The 13,646-nt window shown below is 42.8% G+C and overlaps 1 protein-coding gene across 4 annotated transcripts in view; it reads right to left on the bottom strand.

Moving 5' to 3' along the window:
* The window catches only part of NDRG2 (NDRG family member 2), a 41,666-nt gene extending 28,347 nt beyond the window's left edge, over positions 1 to 13,319 (bottom strand). For 2 of the 4 annotated variants that reach the window (XM_083379237.1, XM_083379234.1), the window contains exons 1-2: positions 13,203 to 13,318; positions 3,131 to 3,213 (exon numbers count right to left, since the gene is read on the bottom strand). In XM_083379237.1, coding sequence (XP_083235363.1) covers positions 3,131 to 3,208 — 78 coding nt within the window. In that variant the 5' untranslated portion in view covers positions 3,209 to 3,213; positions 13,203 to 13,318. Of the gene's footprint in view, positions 1 to 3,130; positions 3,214 to 13,021; positions 13,075 to 13,202 lie in introns of those variants that run through there. The other 2 variants (XM_083379235.1, XM_083379236.1) reach the window with 2 other exon arrangements.
* Between the last annotated feature and the right edge of the window lie 327 nt (positions 13,320 to 13,646).

Raw genomic sequence — 13,646 nt, 5'->3', positions numbered from 1 at the left:
AGAAAGGTTTCCTTTGCAACAGACTATACAAGCAATTATTAGATGTTGATTACAAAAATATCATGCGATAATTTTAAGCCTCATTAAATATTATGTATAACATCGGGTGCCCTTGAATTCTATCAAAAATGAAAAGTTTGTCACACACTGCAAATCATGAATATTATGATATATGTTATATATCATAATATTCATGATTTGCAGTGTGTGACAAACTTTTCATTTTTGATAGAATTCAAGGGCACCCGATGTTATACATAAAATATCTAGTGTCCTCACACTGAGAGGCCTAAATAGAATTAATATTTTTTTTCTTTTTTAAAAATGCCTGTCCCAGGTAGCTATTTTTGGATAATAGCAGAGTTTGTGAAAATTATTCAGCACCTTTGCCATCCAATCACTGGGTTGTTAGGAATGTGGGTTCAGGTACCAGATTTTAATTTCCTGATTTGCTTGCTAGACTATGACATCAGGGATGGAAACTTTAGATAAGTCAACCTTTCTAAAGAGAATAGCGTTCATGGGAAAAGGAGAAAAGATGTAGCAAGGAAGGCCTGCCTAACAACATTCAAATATCAGGCTCAGGTGACTCTCTCCAATCCATCTTTTCTGCCATTAAACAGGCAACATATGCCAAAGTTTATAGGCTGATGATAACTAATTTAGTTAGGCTGGCGGTATTGATTTTATCTGGAATTCTCTGTGTGATTATTGGCTTATTTTTCATGTTACTTGTTCCCAATAAACCTCTTTTCATTTAAAAAGCGATTTTCCCCCCTAAAACCTCCTCTCTATATGAGACTGCATGGTCATACCTTGTGTTTCAGAATTGGCACAATGTTTTTTAAAAGTTCTGCAGAGCTGACTTTGGTCAAAGTATCTCCTTTTCTGTTTTGCAGACCCAGATGAATGACTTAGAAGTCCCCAGCTAGACAAATCAGGCACGTCAGGAGGTTCAGCCTGATTGGTGGCAACTAACTGTAATTATATCTTTTAATAGGGAATCTTTAGAAGAGGGGGCCTGCCAAAGAAGTTTAAATTACCACTTCTAGTTTGTGCAACTCCAGAAGATTTCAACAGGCTGATCATGTTTCACTTACTGATTTTCCTCAACAGCATTACAATAATGTACAAAATTTCCACTGTTGAAAATATACAGAGAAAGGCAAGCATGCACTTTTATTTATTTATTATTGTGCTTATGTTATTTCATGCTGAGAGCTCAAAGAATGGTGTAGAACACACTGGGTTCTGGATTTTCACTTTCCTCAATGTTTACTAATTTCAGCCAAGTTTTATTGTATGCCTTCAAAATCCTTGTTCATCTTGCAATCGACCACCATATGATAATTTAAGATATAGATATATCTCTATCTAAAATCAATTTAAAGCACCTCCTCTATGTGTAGCATGGATGGAGGCTTATGCCACTATTTAAGGATCAAGTCTATTCAATGTCCTTTACCAATAATTATACTAGCATTTGATAATGGAGAATGAAGGATGCAGGTTTATTCAGATGTAAAAGAAGTTCCTGCATCATTCTTAGTCGAGTTGAAACTAGAAACATTTAGAAAATTTGATATGTCCAAACGTTGCTGAAATATCCTCTTATGGAACATGCAGGATCTTTTCCTCCTTTCATTGGTTCCCCTCGATAAGAGGTCTAATTCTTTGTCAGCTCCATTGTTGTCTATAGTTATTTGCTGTTCCTCACTGGAAGAATGCAGGGTAATTAGAAGATGTCCATTTTGTCCTTATTATTGTAATTGGCTGAATGCTTTAATACCAAAAAGGAAGTTCCAGGGAAAGTTAAAAGTAGGCCTTGAGGAAGCAGGACCCTGGCAGATTGATTACACTTATTCCTGGCAGTGCCCTTAGCAACAGCTTGGAAAACAACCACCACTTTTTTCCATTGGCTTTGTACTAGTATCTTCAATAGTCATGATATACAGGTCACTGTATATGCATCTAAGGCAGTGTTTCTCAACTTTGGTAACTTGATGTGTGGGCTTCAAAGCCCCCAGCATGCTGGCTGGGGAATTCTGGGAACTGAAATCCATACATCTTCAAGCTGCCAAAGTTGAGAAACACTGATCTAGGCTGCGGAAGCTTTATCTGCTGAATTTTATATATCCGAATAGCTGTTGAAGGAACATAAATAGGTCAAGCTGATTCTCCTTTCTCCTAAACAACTAACAACAGTATTTTTCAAGTAGCTTTTAATCTTTTAATGTTGCATGGAAATAATCTAGGAATATTAGTGTATCATGCTTGACAGGATTCCAGTGATTGTATAAAACCTATACAGTACTGTTAGCTTCAAGTTGTGGAAAAATTGTCTCTCTCCCGATGCATACTAAACCATATTGCCTTTTTTTACCAACAGGCCTTCTTAGCAGGGACTATAGGTTGTTGAAGTATAGCAACTACAAGAAGATCTCAGGTTCTCTTGTCTCAGCTAAGAATTATATTTAGATATACACTTAATTATAATTCATTACCTACTGCTGTTTTGGAATTAGATACGGGTTTGATCATTCTCCAACAAGAGCATAACAGCTGTTATATCTTCACCTCTAAGACTTGCAAAGTAAGGATGACCAACAAGTTGTTCTCCAAATATTGCCAAATAGCCACAGACAGCATGACCAGTGATAAGGAATGGTGAGAACTGCAAACCAATAATATTAAAGAAAAGCACGCACTGTTTACCTTTCTTTTAAAGAGACAGGCATTTGACAATGCATGGATCTGGCCTTAGAAAGTTTGCAACTTGACAGAGGAGGAGTTTTTAGTAAAGGAAGGGCGGCATACACAGAAACATCAATTTCTGGCATCTCTATTTTAAAAGGCTGCAGCTCTAAGTGATGGGCAAAAACCTGGAAAACTGAAAACCTGGAAAACTACTGCCAAACTGATAAACCTATAAGGTAGGTTTTGAACAAGGCAGTTATGAATGCAGTTGCTGGGCAAAGATGGGAAAAAAGTAGGACCGGTAAGGAAGGAAAGAAGCAGGACTGGACACAATTTGGAAATATGCTGATGAGAAGAGGAAAAAAGCAACAGCAGAAGGATGGGGAGAGACGGTTCTGCCCCCCCCCTCCCCACACACACACTTTGTACTGACCTTGCCCGGATCAGGTGCTCCTGGGGCTCGCAGTAGTGGCTTTTCTTCAGTAATCTGCACTTCCTGGAGTTCTGTCATGGCACCTGGAACAAAAGACAAAGACATCAGGGGATACGTATGTCAATTGGGAAAATGTATTTACTACATTGATTGGGTGATGTCATTTTCATTCTTCCTCACTTGATAATGACACCATCAATTGATGACTGCACAGCTGGAACTAACCTAAACAGATAAGATGTGGATATCCAAATACAACACTTTCCAATGTGGCCACATCTCTCATTCAGCTGCAAACTAGCAAGTGAATGATAAGTCAGTCAGGTGTATCCAGAGTGGAAGAATACTAGTAGCTCTGCACTGGTGATGTTACTTAGCTAGGTAATGAAATATCCTCAGGAAGAAAAAAAATCACCAAGAAACTAAATCACCAAGAACTCAACATGCATATAAGAACCACCAATTGCTTTGAACTTAAGCTAACAAAGATGTGGACGCTGCCATCCATCAAACGTATTCTACTATGAATAATACTTAGCTGTTTCTAGACCTCTTCTAGACCGTGGTACATCTATGAACATGTTATAAAGCAGGGGTCCTGAACCCTTGGTCTGTGAACCAACACCGGTCCGCGCAAAGTGAAGTCCCATCGGTGGGATGCAAGCAGCACACGAAACCGTGCCCCCTCCGATCTGTGAAAAACGTCTCTTCACAGAAATGGTCCCTGGTGCCCAAAAGGTTGGGGGTCACTGTTATAAAGTGTTATAAAACCAGCACTCATACTATTAATCTTTGCTGTAAATGTGAGACATTGGACACACAAAAGATGCCAAGTAATTGTGAAAACTGCCAAGTTTTTCATCTCATTTTTAAGGCTTCATCTTTCTGGCTCTTTCCCGCACACCTTTATACACTTTTAAAATCAGCCTTCCCAGCCTCCTGCCTTCCAGTTAGGTTGGGAGTACAACCAGTGCTTTTTTTGTAAAAGAAAAAGGTGCCGGAACTCACACGTCATACAACCTGCCTTGCCTAACCTACAAAATTCCATCCAAAAAAGGTGCCGGAACTCCATTCTGAGTGTTCTATGAGAAAAAAAGCCCTGAGTACAACTCCCCAAATTCCAAGCCATAGCAGCTCTTAGGAATTCTGGAACTGTGGTCTGACAATATCTGAAAAGTGTCAGATTGAGAAAAAGCTGTTTATGGCTGCTCTCCAAAACAAATTTGAATTAACATATAACATACATTCTCAGTCTATCACCTCAAAAATACATTTTTTTAAACAGCCTTTTTAATAGACCAAATGTTGCAAACACACTGATATGCTTGTTGTTTTGTGATCTTGTGATATGTGTGAGATACCTTGCCTTGATTTGAACAGAGTTTTAATTATCGAGTTGAGATGGTTTTCTGTTTCCAATTTCAGTGCAGAAAACCACCTTGCTTTCTGCAGATAGTGTAACTGAAGCTGGGAGAGGGTAACGCAAGAGAGCAAAGTTGATCATCTAGACCCCACTCATTATGTAATCAGGCATGATTTCATATAAACAGCCACACCTTGGCAAGTGGCCAGCAACAGCCAAATGAGACAGGAATATAAGCCAGCTGGGTAACTTTGGGGCAGTCACTCTCTTTTGGCTAAACTCACCTCACAGGGTTGTTGTTGAGGAGGAGAGAGTATTGTGCACGTTTGCTGCCTTGAGTTATTTATATAAAAAATCTTTGAAAATAAAAGTCTTTTATAAAGGTACTTTACCAGTGAGCTACAGTCCTTGGTAGTCACTGTGTTTCAAAGATTGCCATGACATGTTTTAGGACTCTTCCAATATTCCAGGAGGGACATGGTGGCTCAGTGGGTTAGGGCGCTGAGCTTGTCGATCAGAAGGTCGGCAGTTTGGCGGGTCGAATCCTGAGTGCTGTGTAACAGAGTGAGCGCCTGTTACTCGTCCCAGCTTCTGCCAACCTAGCAGTTCGAAAGCATGTAAAAATGCAAGTAGAAAAATAGGGACCACTACGGTGGGAAGGTAACAGCGTTCCGTGCGTCTTTGGCATCTAGTCATGCTGGCCACATGACCACGGAGACGTCCTTGGACAAACGCTGGCTCTTCGGCTTTGAAATGGAGATGAGCACCGGCCCCTAGAGTCAGAAACGACTAACACGCATGTGTGGGGGAACCTTTACCCTTACCTTAATATTCCAGGAGGTTTGATAATGCACCTTTAGGAATGTTCCAAAATTAGCTCCCAAGTGTTCTCAGTAGCTTTGAACAAAAATGTCCAATGCAATCCACAGAATGTTCAGTGCATCTAGTCTGTGGCCATGGAATGCCATGGTCCACTCTGCAAGAGGGACAGCACTAGCAATGTAGATCCCTGCTAGGATGGCAGCAGATAATCAAGAATTGTAACAGTTGCTTCATGAGTAATACACATAGTCCTCAACTTATGATTAGTCGCTTACTGACTGTTCAAAGTTATGATGGATTATGACTTGGTTCTGAAGTTCTGATGTCCAGCCTACCATGATCACGTGAAAGCACTTTTGGTGCTTGGCAACTGGCTCACATATACAGCCCTTTGTAGCATCCCATGATTACATGACTGATTTCACCAAAAAGTGGCATTTACTTCCATTTTTCTTTTTGGCAAAATCAGCTCTTAGCGAACTATTTGTTTGCTTAATGAGCACTGAAAAAAATGGTCATAAAATTGAGTTAGTCATGTGGATGACCCAATTTATGACTGTTATGGCTTACAACCAAGCTGGGCAGGATCCATTATGGGTATACGTTGAGGACCAGCTGTATAGTAATGACAAAAGAATTCCAAGAGAGGCCTCAATGCTCTTTTTTTCCTTTTAAATAAATATTCTGCAGCATATTCGAAACACCATTGGAATTAGCCATTTAGCAATGCATGAAACCTATTATTTTGTTATACAGCCCATTTTAATATGCTCCTAGTAGCCATCTGGAGCAGCAAAAAAGTTCAGATCCATAAAGCTGCAAAGTTGTGTTCAAACTTCTTCAAAACTCTCCCCTAGGGCTCAGGATTCCATATTTGCCCCTTCCCTTCCATCATTCTCCCAGAAGATACATTCAGTTCCTAAATGTTTGCATTTCTAGAAGAAAAGTTCTCCCCATGTAGGTTGCATATAAACAAATGTTTATATTATAGTGATAAAGGGCACTTCAGATCCATTTCATTATGAAATAAAAGCGATTCAGATTGAAATGTAAACATAAACAGGTTTATTTGATATACGACACCCTGTCCATTTTCTGAGTGGCAACCTTGTCTAACTTGTTGCCTTCTAAATGCATGGTTTTTTTAACACAGATAATTCTTCAGCCAATTTACTGGCTGGGATTGCGGGAGCACATCCTAACAGCAACTCAACAGAAAATGCTTTTCTGCATGAATTAATTTTTACTTGACTAATAACTATTAGTAAAAACACCCAACTTCTGAGATTATGTATTATAGCAATACAATTTTGTCACCTACATTTTGTTTCCTGCTAGAATGTTTTACTGGGTTACAACATTAACCAGTGCAACTAATATAATTGCTAGGTGTAGAAGTTGGCAGTTTGGAGCCCTCCAGATGTTTGGGATCATGATTCCCACAATCATCCTATGGTCTATGCTGCCACCCTCTAATAAGAATTGAAGTTCAAAACTTGTGAAAGTACCAGGTTGTCTCTCCCTGCAATATGGAAATCGCTCGCTGACCTTATCCAAGGACACCATGATTGTTTCCTATTTTATGCAACTAATTACTATGTGCTAAAACAATATATATGAAGAAATGTTATGATTTAAATCTTGAGTTCAATCTTGGGGGTCCATGGCCATAGTTGATGGCCACAAAAGGTATCTAAAGGGGGTCCATGGTGAAGAAAAGGTCAAGAACCATTAGTCTAAAGGAGTGTTTCTCAACCTCAGCAGCTTTAAGACGTGTGGACTTCAACTCCCATACTGGCTGGGGAATTCTGGGAGTTGAAGTCTACACATCTTTAAGTTGATGAGGTTGAGAAACACTAGTCTAAATTTTAAATGTGAAGGCCTTCTCAGGAGCTGGGTGGGGGTGGGGGTGGGGGGGTGGAGTCTATTTTGGACTTTTATTATCATGTGTGTGCAATCTAGCTTTCAACAAAGAGACACAGGTGAAGTTGTATGGCATCTGGGGTACAATCATACATTTTGGAATGTGTTCCCAAATGTTTATTTTATGTCCTGCCAATTTGGACAGATCTAGGATAAGTTAAGTGTGTGGAATCAGGGGGCACATATTTACATATTACATAACACTGTATAGCCATTTTAAACTCCTTCCTCTATACTCCCAGGAAGAGAGAATAAGACTATTGATTTGAGTAGTCTTAGTTTACATATTATGGTAAGCCATGATTCAATTAGTCATAGTTTACATATAAACATTACACAAAACATTAAACTAAAACCAATCAATAGCTTGCTCTGATTGACCTACTCCCTGATTGTTAGTAGCAACAGCAATAGCAGTTAGACTTATATACTGCTTCATAGTGCTGTACAGCCCTCTCTAAGCAGTTTACAATCTGGGTCCTCATTTTACCAACCCTGGAATGATGGAAGGCTGAGTCAACTTTGAGCTGTTCAAAATTGAACTCCTGGAGTGAGCAGTGAGTTAGCCTGCAGTACTGCATTCTATCCACTGCGTCACCAAGGCTCTTTTGTGTTAGCAAAAGCTAAGCAAATAATGGCTTAGTTAGTACATTGTGCTAAGCCATTATTTGCTTAACCATGGCTTATATTATGACAGTTAGGTGCTTTCTTCATAGGTTTGGTGATCAATAAACCATAATGGCTGGTGTTCAGTCAATATACCAAGCTAAAACCAAGCAAAGCTCTTGCATGATGCGGAATCTACCCTGTGTACTTTGTGTTATAGCCATCTGGGCCTATTCAGAAAACATTTCAAAATGGGAAGTTTAAATTAAATCAGTTTTTTATTTTGGAATATTTAATTCACCTTGGTTAAAACTATCCATCTTGTTCACTTGGCACTTTGAGCAAATTACCTTTTACTTCAGAGTTGATTCGTACATGCTCATATATCACTAATGCAACATAATGAACAGAGCATTTTCACTACCATAATGATTCCTAACCTATAATCTAAGAATGACTGATGATCTGTCGGGGTACTGCAGTAATCTTTGGTATGGACATTAAAGTAATGTAAAATATTACTGTATTATATTGCATTAGGATACATGTGTCCAAAATACCATCAATTTCAACAAATTTTAGTTTTCTTAACATTTTGCAAGATGTAGATAAATCTCTTTAAGATTTAGAAAACTTGTAAGTATTTTGTGTGTAGTACATGTGTGCCTGCAAGTCACTGTTGACTCCTGGCAACTACCTGGACAAGTCTTAGCAAGATTTTTTTCTTGGCAAGATTTCAGAAGTGGTTTACCATTGTCTGTTTTCTAGGACTGAGAGTGAGTGACTGGCTCAATGTCACACAGTTGGTAACATGCCTAAAGCAGGATTAGAACTGGTCTCCCAGTTTCTAGACTGCCTTGATCACTAAATCTTTGGTCATTTAATTGGTTTTAAAAATAATTGTTGAGGTTCAAAGCCTTATTCAAAATAATTTCTCTGTGTGCAAATCCTTAATATACAGAAGTGTATCCCAACTATGTATTTATACATAGTGGGATAGCCCCATACTTAAGGATACACCTAAATACAATGCAGAGGGTCCATCTGAATGTGGGAACTGTTTTCATCCATCACATCTTGATATCTGCACATCATCAGTTGATGCTGAACTCCACTGTGGAACAGTCATTACCTATCTAGTTTACAGCCTTCTTATGAACACTGTTGTTTTTTTAAAAAAATAGGAACTTGCACAAGACCAGAACACAAAGTTATTAACTGTACTGTGCTAGAGATATGTCCACATATGTTCTGCCAACCCAGACATATATCCTGATGAGTCTTCTCAGTTTTTTAAAAAAATGGAACTGGCATTTCTCTTGCCTCAAGGGAAACTTGGGACTGTACATTCACAAATACATGTGCTTCTAAGTATGATAGCACACTGAATTATAGCTACAAAGATCTGAATCCCAGAAAGGTCTCTTTTTATGGACCTGCCCATCCCTATACAAAGAGAAATGAGAGACGTGTAGCACTGTTTGTTCCCAAATGGATCACTGTCTCCCTTCATCTCTACTTCCCAGTCCCTAATACATAATTCAGAGAATGCTTACATGCCCTATCATGCTACAAAAGATTTTGCATTGGCATTCTTCTTGCAATGCAAAAAAAAGGGGGGGGGGGGGAGCGAAGGGAGGCAAATGAATGACTAAGCATTCCCCCCTTCACTCTTAGCAACTAGGCTATTTTCTTCTGCCTGGCTGCAAGCCCACCCTCTCTTCCATCTCTTAAGAGTTGCTCCATCGTTGGCTCTTGGGTAGGCTCTGCAGGGCCCTGTACGTACAGGCAACCTTCCATTCTTTCTTCTCCTGTCTCTCTATCTCTCTCTCCTCCTCCCTCAGGTACTATGTCTGCTTCCCACTCTGGGCTCCATCCAAGGATCTCCCTCCTGGGCCATAAATAGCTCTTACGATCACCATGACTGGGCACCCATCCAGTTCCCCAGGAGCTCCTTGCCACCAAGGGGCCCTTAATGGGGCCTGTAAAGAGCTTCAAGCATCCAGAAAGTCATGACTCCCGTCTCCATGGCTGGGTGTCTCCACTTAATAGACACCCCCAGCTCTATACAAAGAAGACTAGACTCATGCCAGGCATCAGGATTCCGTCATTCCTCGTTAAGAAGGCAGAAAAGAAAGTATGGACTAGGGGAGTGGGAGATCCATGCTTCCAAATGGAAAAGTACCCCCGTTTCTAGCTATCCTGACCTTAAGGATTCTTGGCTTCTTTGTCTCATTCTTTCCCAATATGCTTTCCAAAATTGCTGCCTTTTTTTTTCTTCTTCTTCTCATCTGGTTTGGCAGGACTCCATTTTTTTTTGGCCACCAATTCAACTTAGAGGCCAAAGACCAACAGGTGTAGTTTGTGAAGCTTAGAACTGCTGTGCTAGACATACCCGTCTGTTGAACAGTTAAAATCAAAAGAAGCCCTGCTAGGAATAAGGTTTCCATATGTCTGAGCAGCACCTTCAATGTTGCACAAAATGCAAGATGTGGATTAAGTACTGTTTACATGGTGAGCAATGCATACTGTATTTATTTCCTCCAAATCATAGACAGATACACGTAGAGAAGATGATTACATTTGACCCTGGGCTGAATAGTTCATCTGCTATGCGTGAGCAATAATTGAAGCCTTCCTAATACTGCTTTCCAAGTCCCAATGCAGCCTACAATGAGGGATACTGGGAACTGTAGTTCAGCATTGGGATCTTCAAAACTTCCTTTCCCTACCTAAAGGACCTCCTATCTCATAGCCCCACATTACCGATATATCTACAAAGGTATTAATTCTTATTAACATCCACTTAGGGCAGACATGTCAAACACAAGGCCCGGGGGCCAGATCTGGCCCGCGAAGTGGTTTCATGCGGTCTGTGAAACCATCCTGGAAACAGTGAGGGAACGGCCCCCACTGCCTTGGCCCTGGCCCAGAGACCCTCCTCCTGCCAGAGACCCTCAGATCTGTCCCACTCCTGCCCGGGCCCCCATAGGCACCCTTGATGTGAACGATGTAGAGCTGGCCATGCCCACTCAGTAGGCCATACGCACTCTAGCCACGCCCACCCAGTAGGCCACGCCCACCCAGGCCACACCCACCCGGCCCCCTGAGGGCAACCGCAATGCTGATGCGGCCCTCAATGAAATTGAGTTTGCCACCCCTGACTTAGGGATTAAGAATTTCAAATGTACTGTATGATTCACCCAAGCTGTAGCAAGCTACATATGCTTACTGACTGCTCCCAATTTTCTTGGTACCGAATCTAGTGATTCCTGACCTTAACAAAATATGCTCCAATTTAAAAGCAAAATAGAAACAACTGAAGCTATGTTGCAAGTGGGGCACATGGAAGCACATGTGGATAGACTAAATCAGTTGCTACTACAACTATTCATCTTGGCTTATTCCCACAACCTTTTTCTTTGGCCAATAAGGTATTGACTCCTTATCAGACACGTCAAACTTGCGACGTCACATGACGTCGCGCAACGTATCGGAGCTTTTTCGCCATTGCCGGCAATGGGGTGGGCGTGGCTTGCCGATGACGCATCCGGCCCGCAGGCCGGCAGTCTGACACCCCTGCAACATATCTGCAGGGGACTGAAGGTCAGATTACAGCCTTCTGAAACATGGCTAGTTGCAAACTCACCCTTGTATGAGAAGCATTCCCTTTATTTTCAGCACAAGACCAGGAACTACTTGTGGGCCAACAGGGCAACCAGTGCCAGAAAGTTTCCAGGTGCCTACAGGTTCCAACACAAGGAGCGGCTCCCTGCCAAGCCCCCTTGGCACCACCATGTGAAGCCTCTGGCTGCAAAAACAGGCAGCAGAACACACTCCTGTCTGGCTCCAGGGAATAGGAACATTCTCTCTCCACCATGCCTTGCTCTGGACTAGGAATAAAAATCCTTGGACTTCATTCATAGATTTCCCTCCCCCCCCAACCCCCGCATATCTAGCCTCAGTAGCACCCAGTGCCTTCGCAAGCTTCCTTTCTGTAACCCCTGCAAGTAGAAGGAACCCAGTTTCACTCCCTATTATTCTCCTGACAACCAACCAGTTCCTACTTCATGCTCTTTTACTGCCTCCCTCAGGAAATGCAGGAACCGCCCCCCCCCCCGAAATTCACCTGCTTTAACTCAACCCATCTCTCAGAAACCTAGCACCAAGCTAAGTTTGTAGTTTTTTTAACGCACTGGAGGTCCATGAATTCTATTAACCACCACTCCATTTACGGGGCTGATCCTGTCCCCAACCCTACCACTCTAAAGCCAATTCCTTTGGAAAAAACCACCTGCCATCCCTCCCACACATCTGGATTCCTGAACCTGTGAAACTCTTGGCTTCAGCGCAGGCTTCTTTCTAGCCATTAGCGCTTAGAGCCCTGACAGCCTGGGTCCAGCATCCAGCGGCATTTAGTTTGCACACTCACCTGCATTTAACCCTCCTTCCCCAGAGACCCAGACAAGCCAGTTTACACATTTCCCCCCTCCCCTTTACTGCAATCCGGTTAATCCTCCCATCTTTCCCCCCCCCAACTCTCTCCCAGGAGGTAAGGATCTCGGGCCCTCCCCTCTCCCCCCTGACACCCTCCCTCCCAGCACCCTCAAAGAGAAAAGATTCTCCTCGGCCCAAACCAGCGTAATTTGGCCCTTCAAGGTCTGGGGGGGGGGTTTGGGGGGGTGTGCGGCGGAAAAGGCTACCTTCCCATCCGGAGTGGGTTTTTTTTTCTTTCTTTCTCTCCGCCGCTCCCCCCCCCCAATTTGACATTTGAGTTTGCCGATTAGGTCAATTGCCCAGCGAATTCATGAACCCAGGCAGGGTATTAATCCGAAGCAGCGCCGGCTCGGGTGAGAAAGAGGAAGCCGCCGCCCCCGCCCCCCCCATCACAGAGCGACCAAGGGGGGAAATGCCAGCATGAGATTAAAATAAAATAAAATAAAATTAATTAATAACACAGGCATCGAGACCGCCACCTACAGCGCAAGGCTGTTTTGGACTTGGGGAGGGGCGGTGGAGGACTTTTGTTTGTTTGTTTGTTTGCCTGCAGCCTGCTTTGGGAACGAAAGCTACCCAATTTGGGATGGGGGTGGGCAGGGGTTGGAGCCGAAAGGTGGGGAGGTGGTTCTGTAATATCGAGAGAGCACACGCTCGTCTCTTAAAGGCTTAACACACACCTTGCAACAGATTTCCCTTGCCTGATTTTTTTTTCCCCCCCTGGGTGCTCGATCTGGGGAGAAGCAGGCATACGAGGAAAACGGGGGGGGGGGGAGAGAAAGAAAAACAACAATCACATTTTTCAGTTTAGCAGCCCCTCCCCCGCCCACATTGTCTACCCCTCCCCTTGTTTCGGGATACCCTCTGTCCGTGCGTCGCTTCGTCTGCCTTGTCTGCAGCGGCTTCCCTGCCTGCGCTCCGCCACTCGGTCTCTCCTTCCACCTTCACTTGCCTTTGACTCTGACTGCAAACCCCACCTCCCCCCACCCCAGGGAGACCCCTCCCCCAGGATCCTCTCCCCTCCCCCTTCCAGCTCCGCCTCTGCCAATCCGAGCTGCCAACAAGGAAAGGGAAAGGGGCGTGAGGGGAGGAGATCGGGGAAGGAGAAGGAAAGGGGTGGTGGGGGGGTGGGTTTAGAAACGGGCAACCATCTTTCTCCAGATCCTGGTAACAACGGGGAGCCCCACAAAGGCGACCTCCCATCTCCCCCCCCATCCCGATTTTAGCCTCCATTTAGCCTTTCCCTTCCCCCCCCCAAGCTAAATTCGGATCGGCTCCATTGCGGGCTGCTAATATATATATATA

Source organism: Vipera ursinii (genome assembly GCF_947247035.1).
Source record: "Vipera ursinii genome assembly, chromosome: Z".
Lineage (NCBI taxonomy): Eukaryota > Metazoa > Chordata > Lepidosauria > Squamata > Viperidae > Vipera > Vipera ursinii.
Note: the sequence above shows the minus strand (reverse complement) of the source record. Positions and strands in the feature narration are given on the sequence as shown.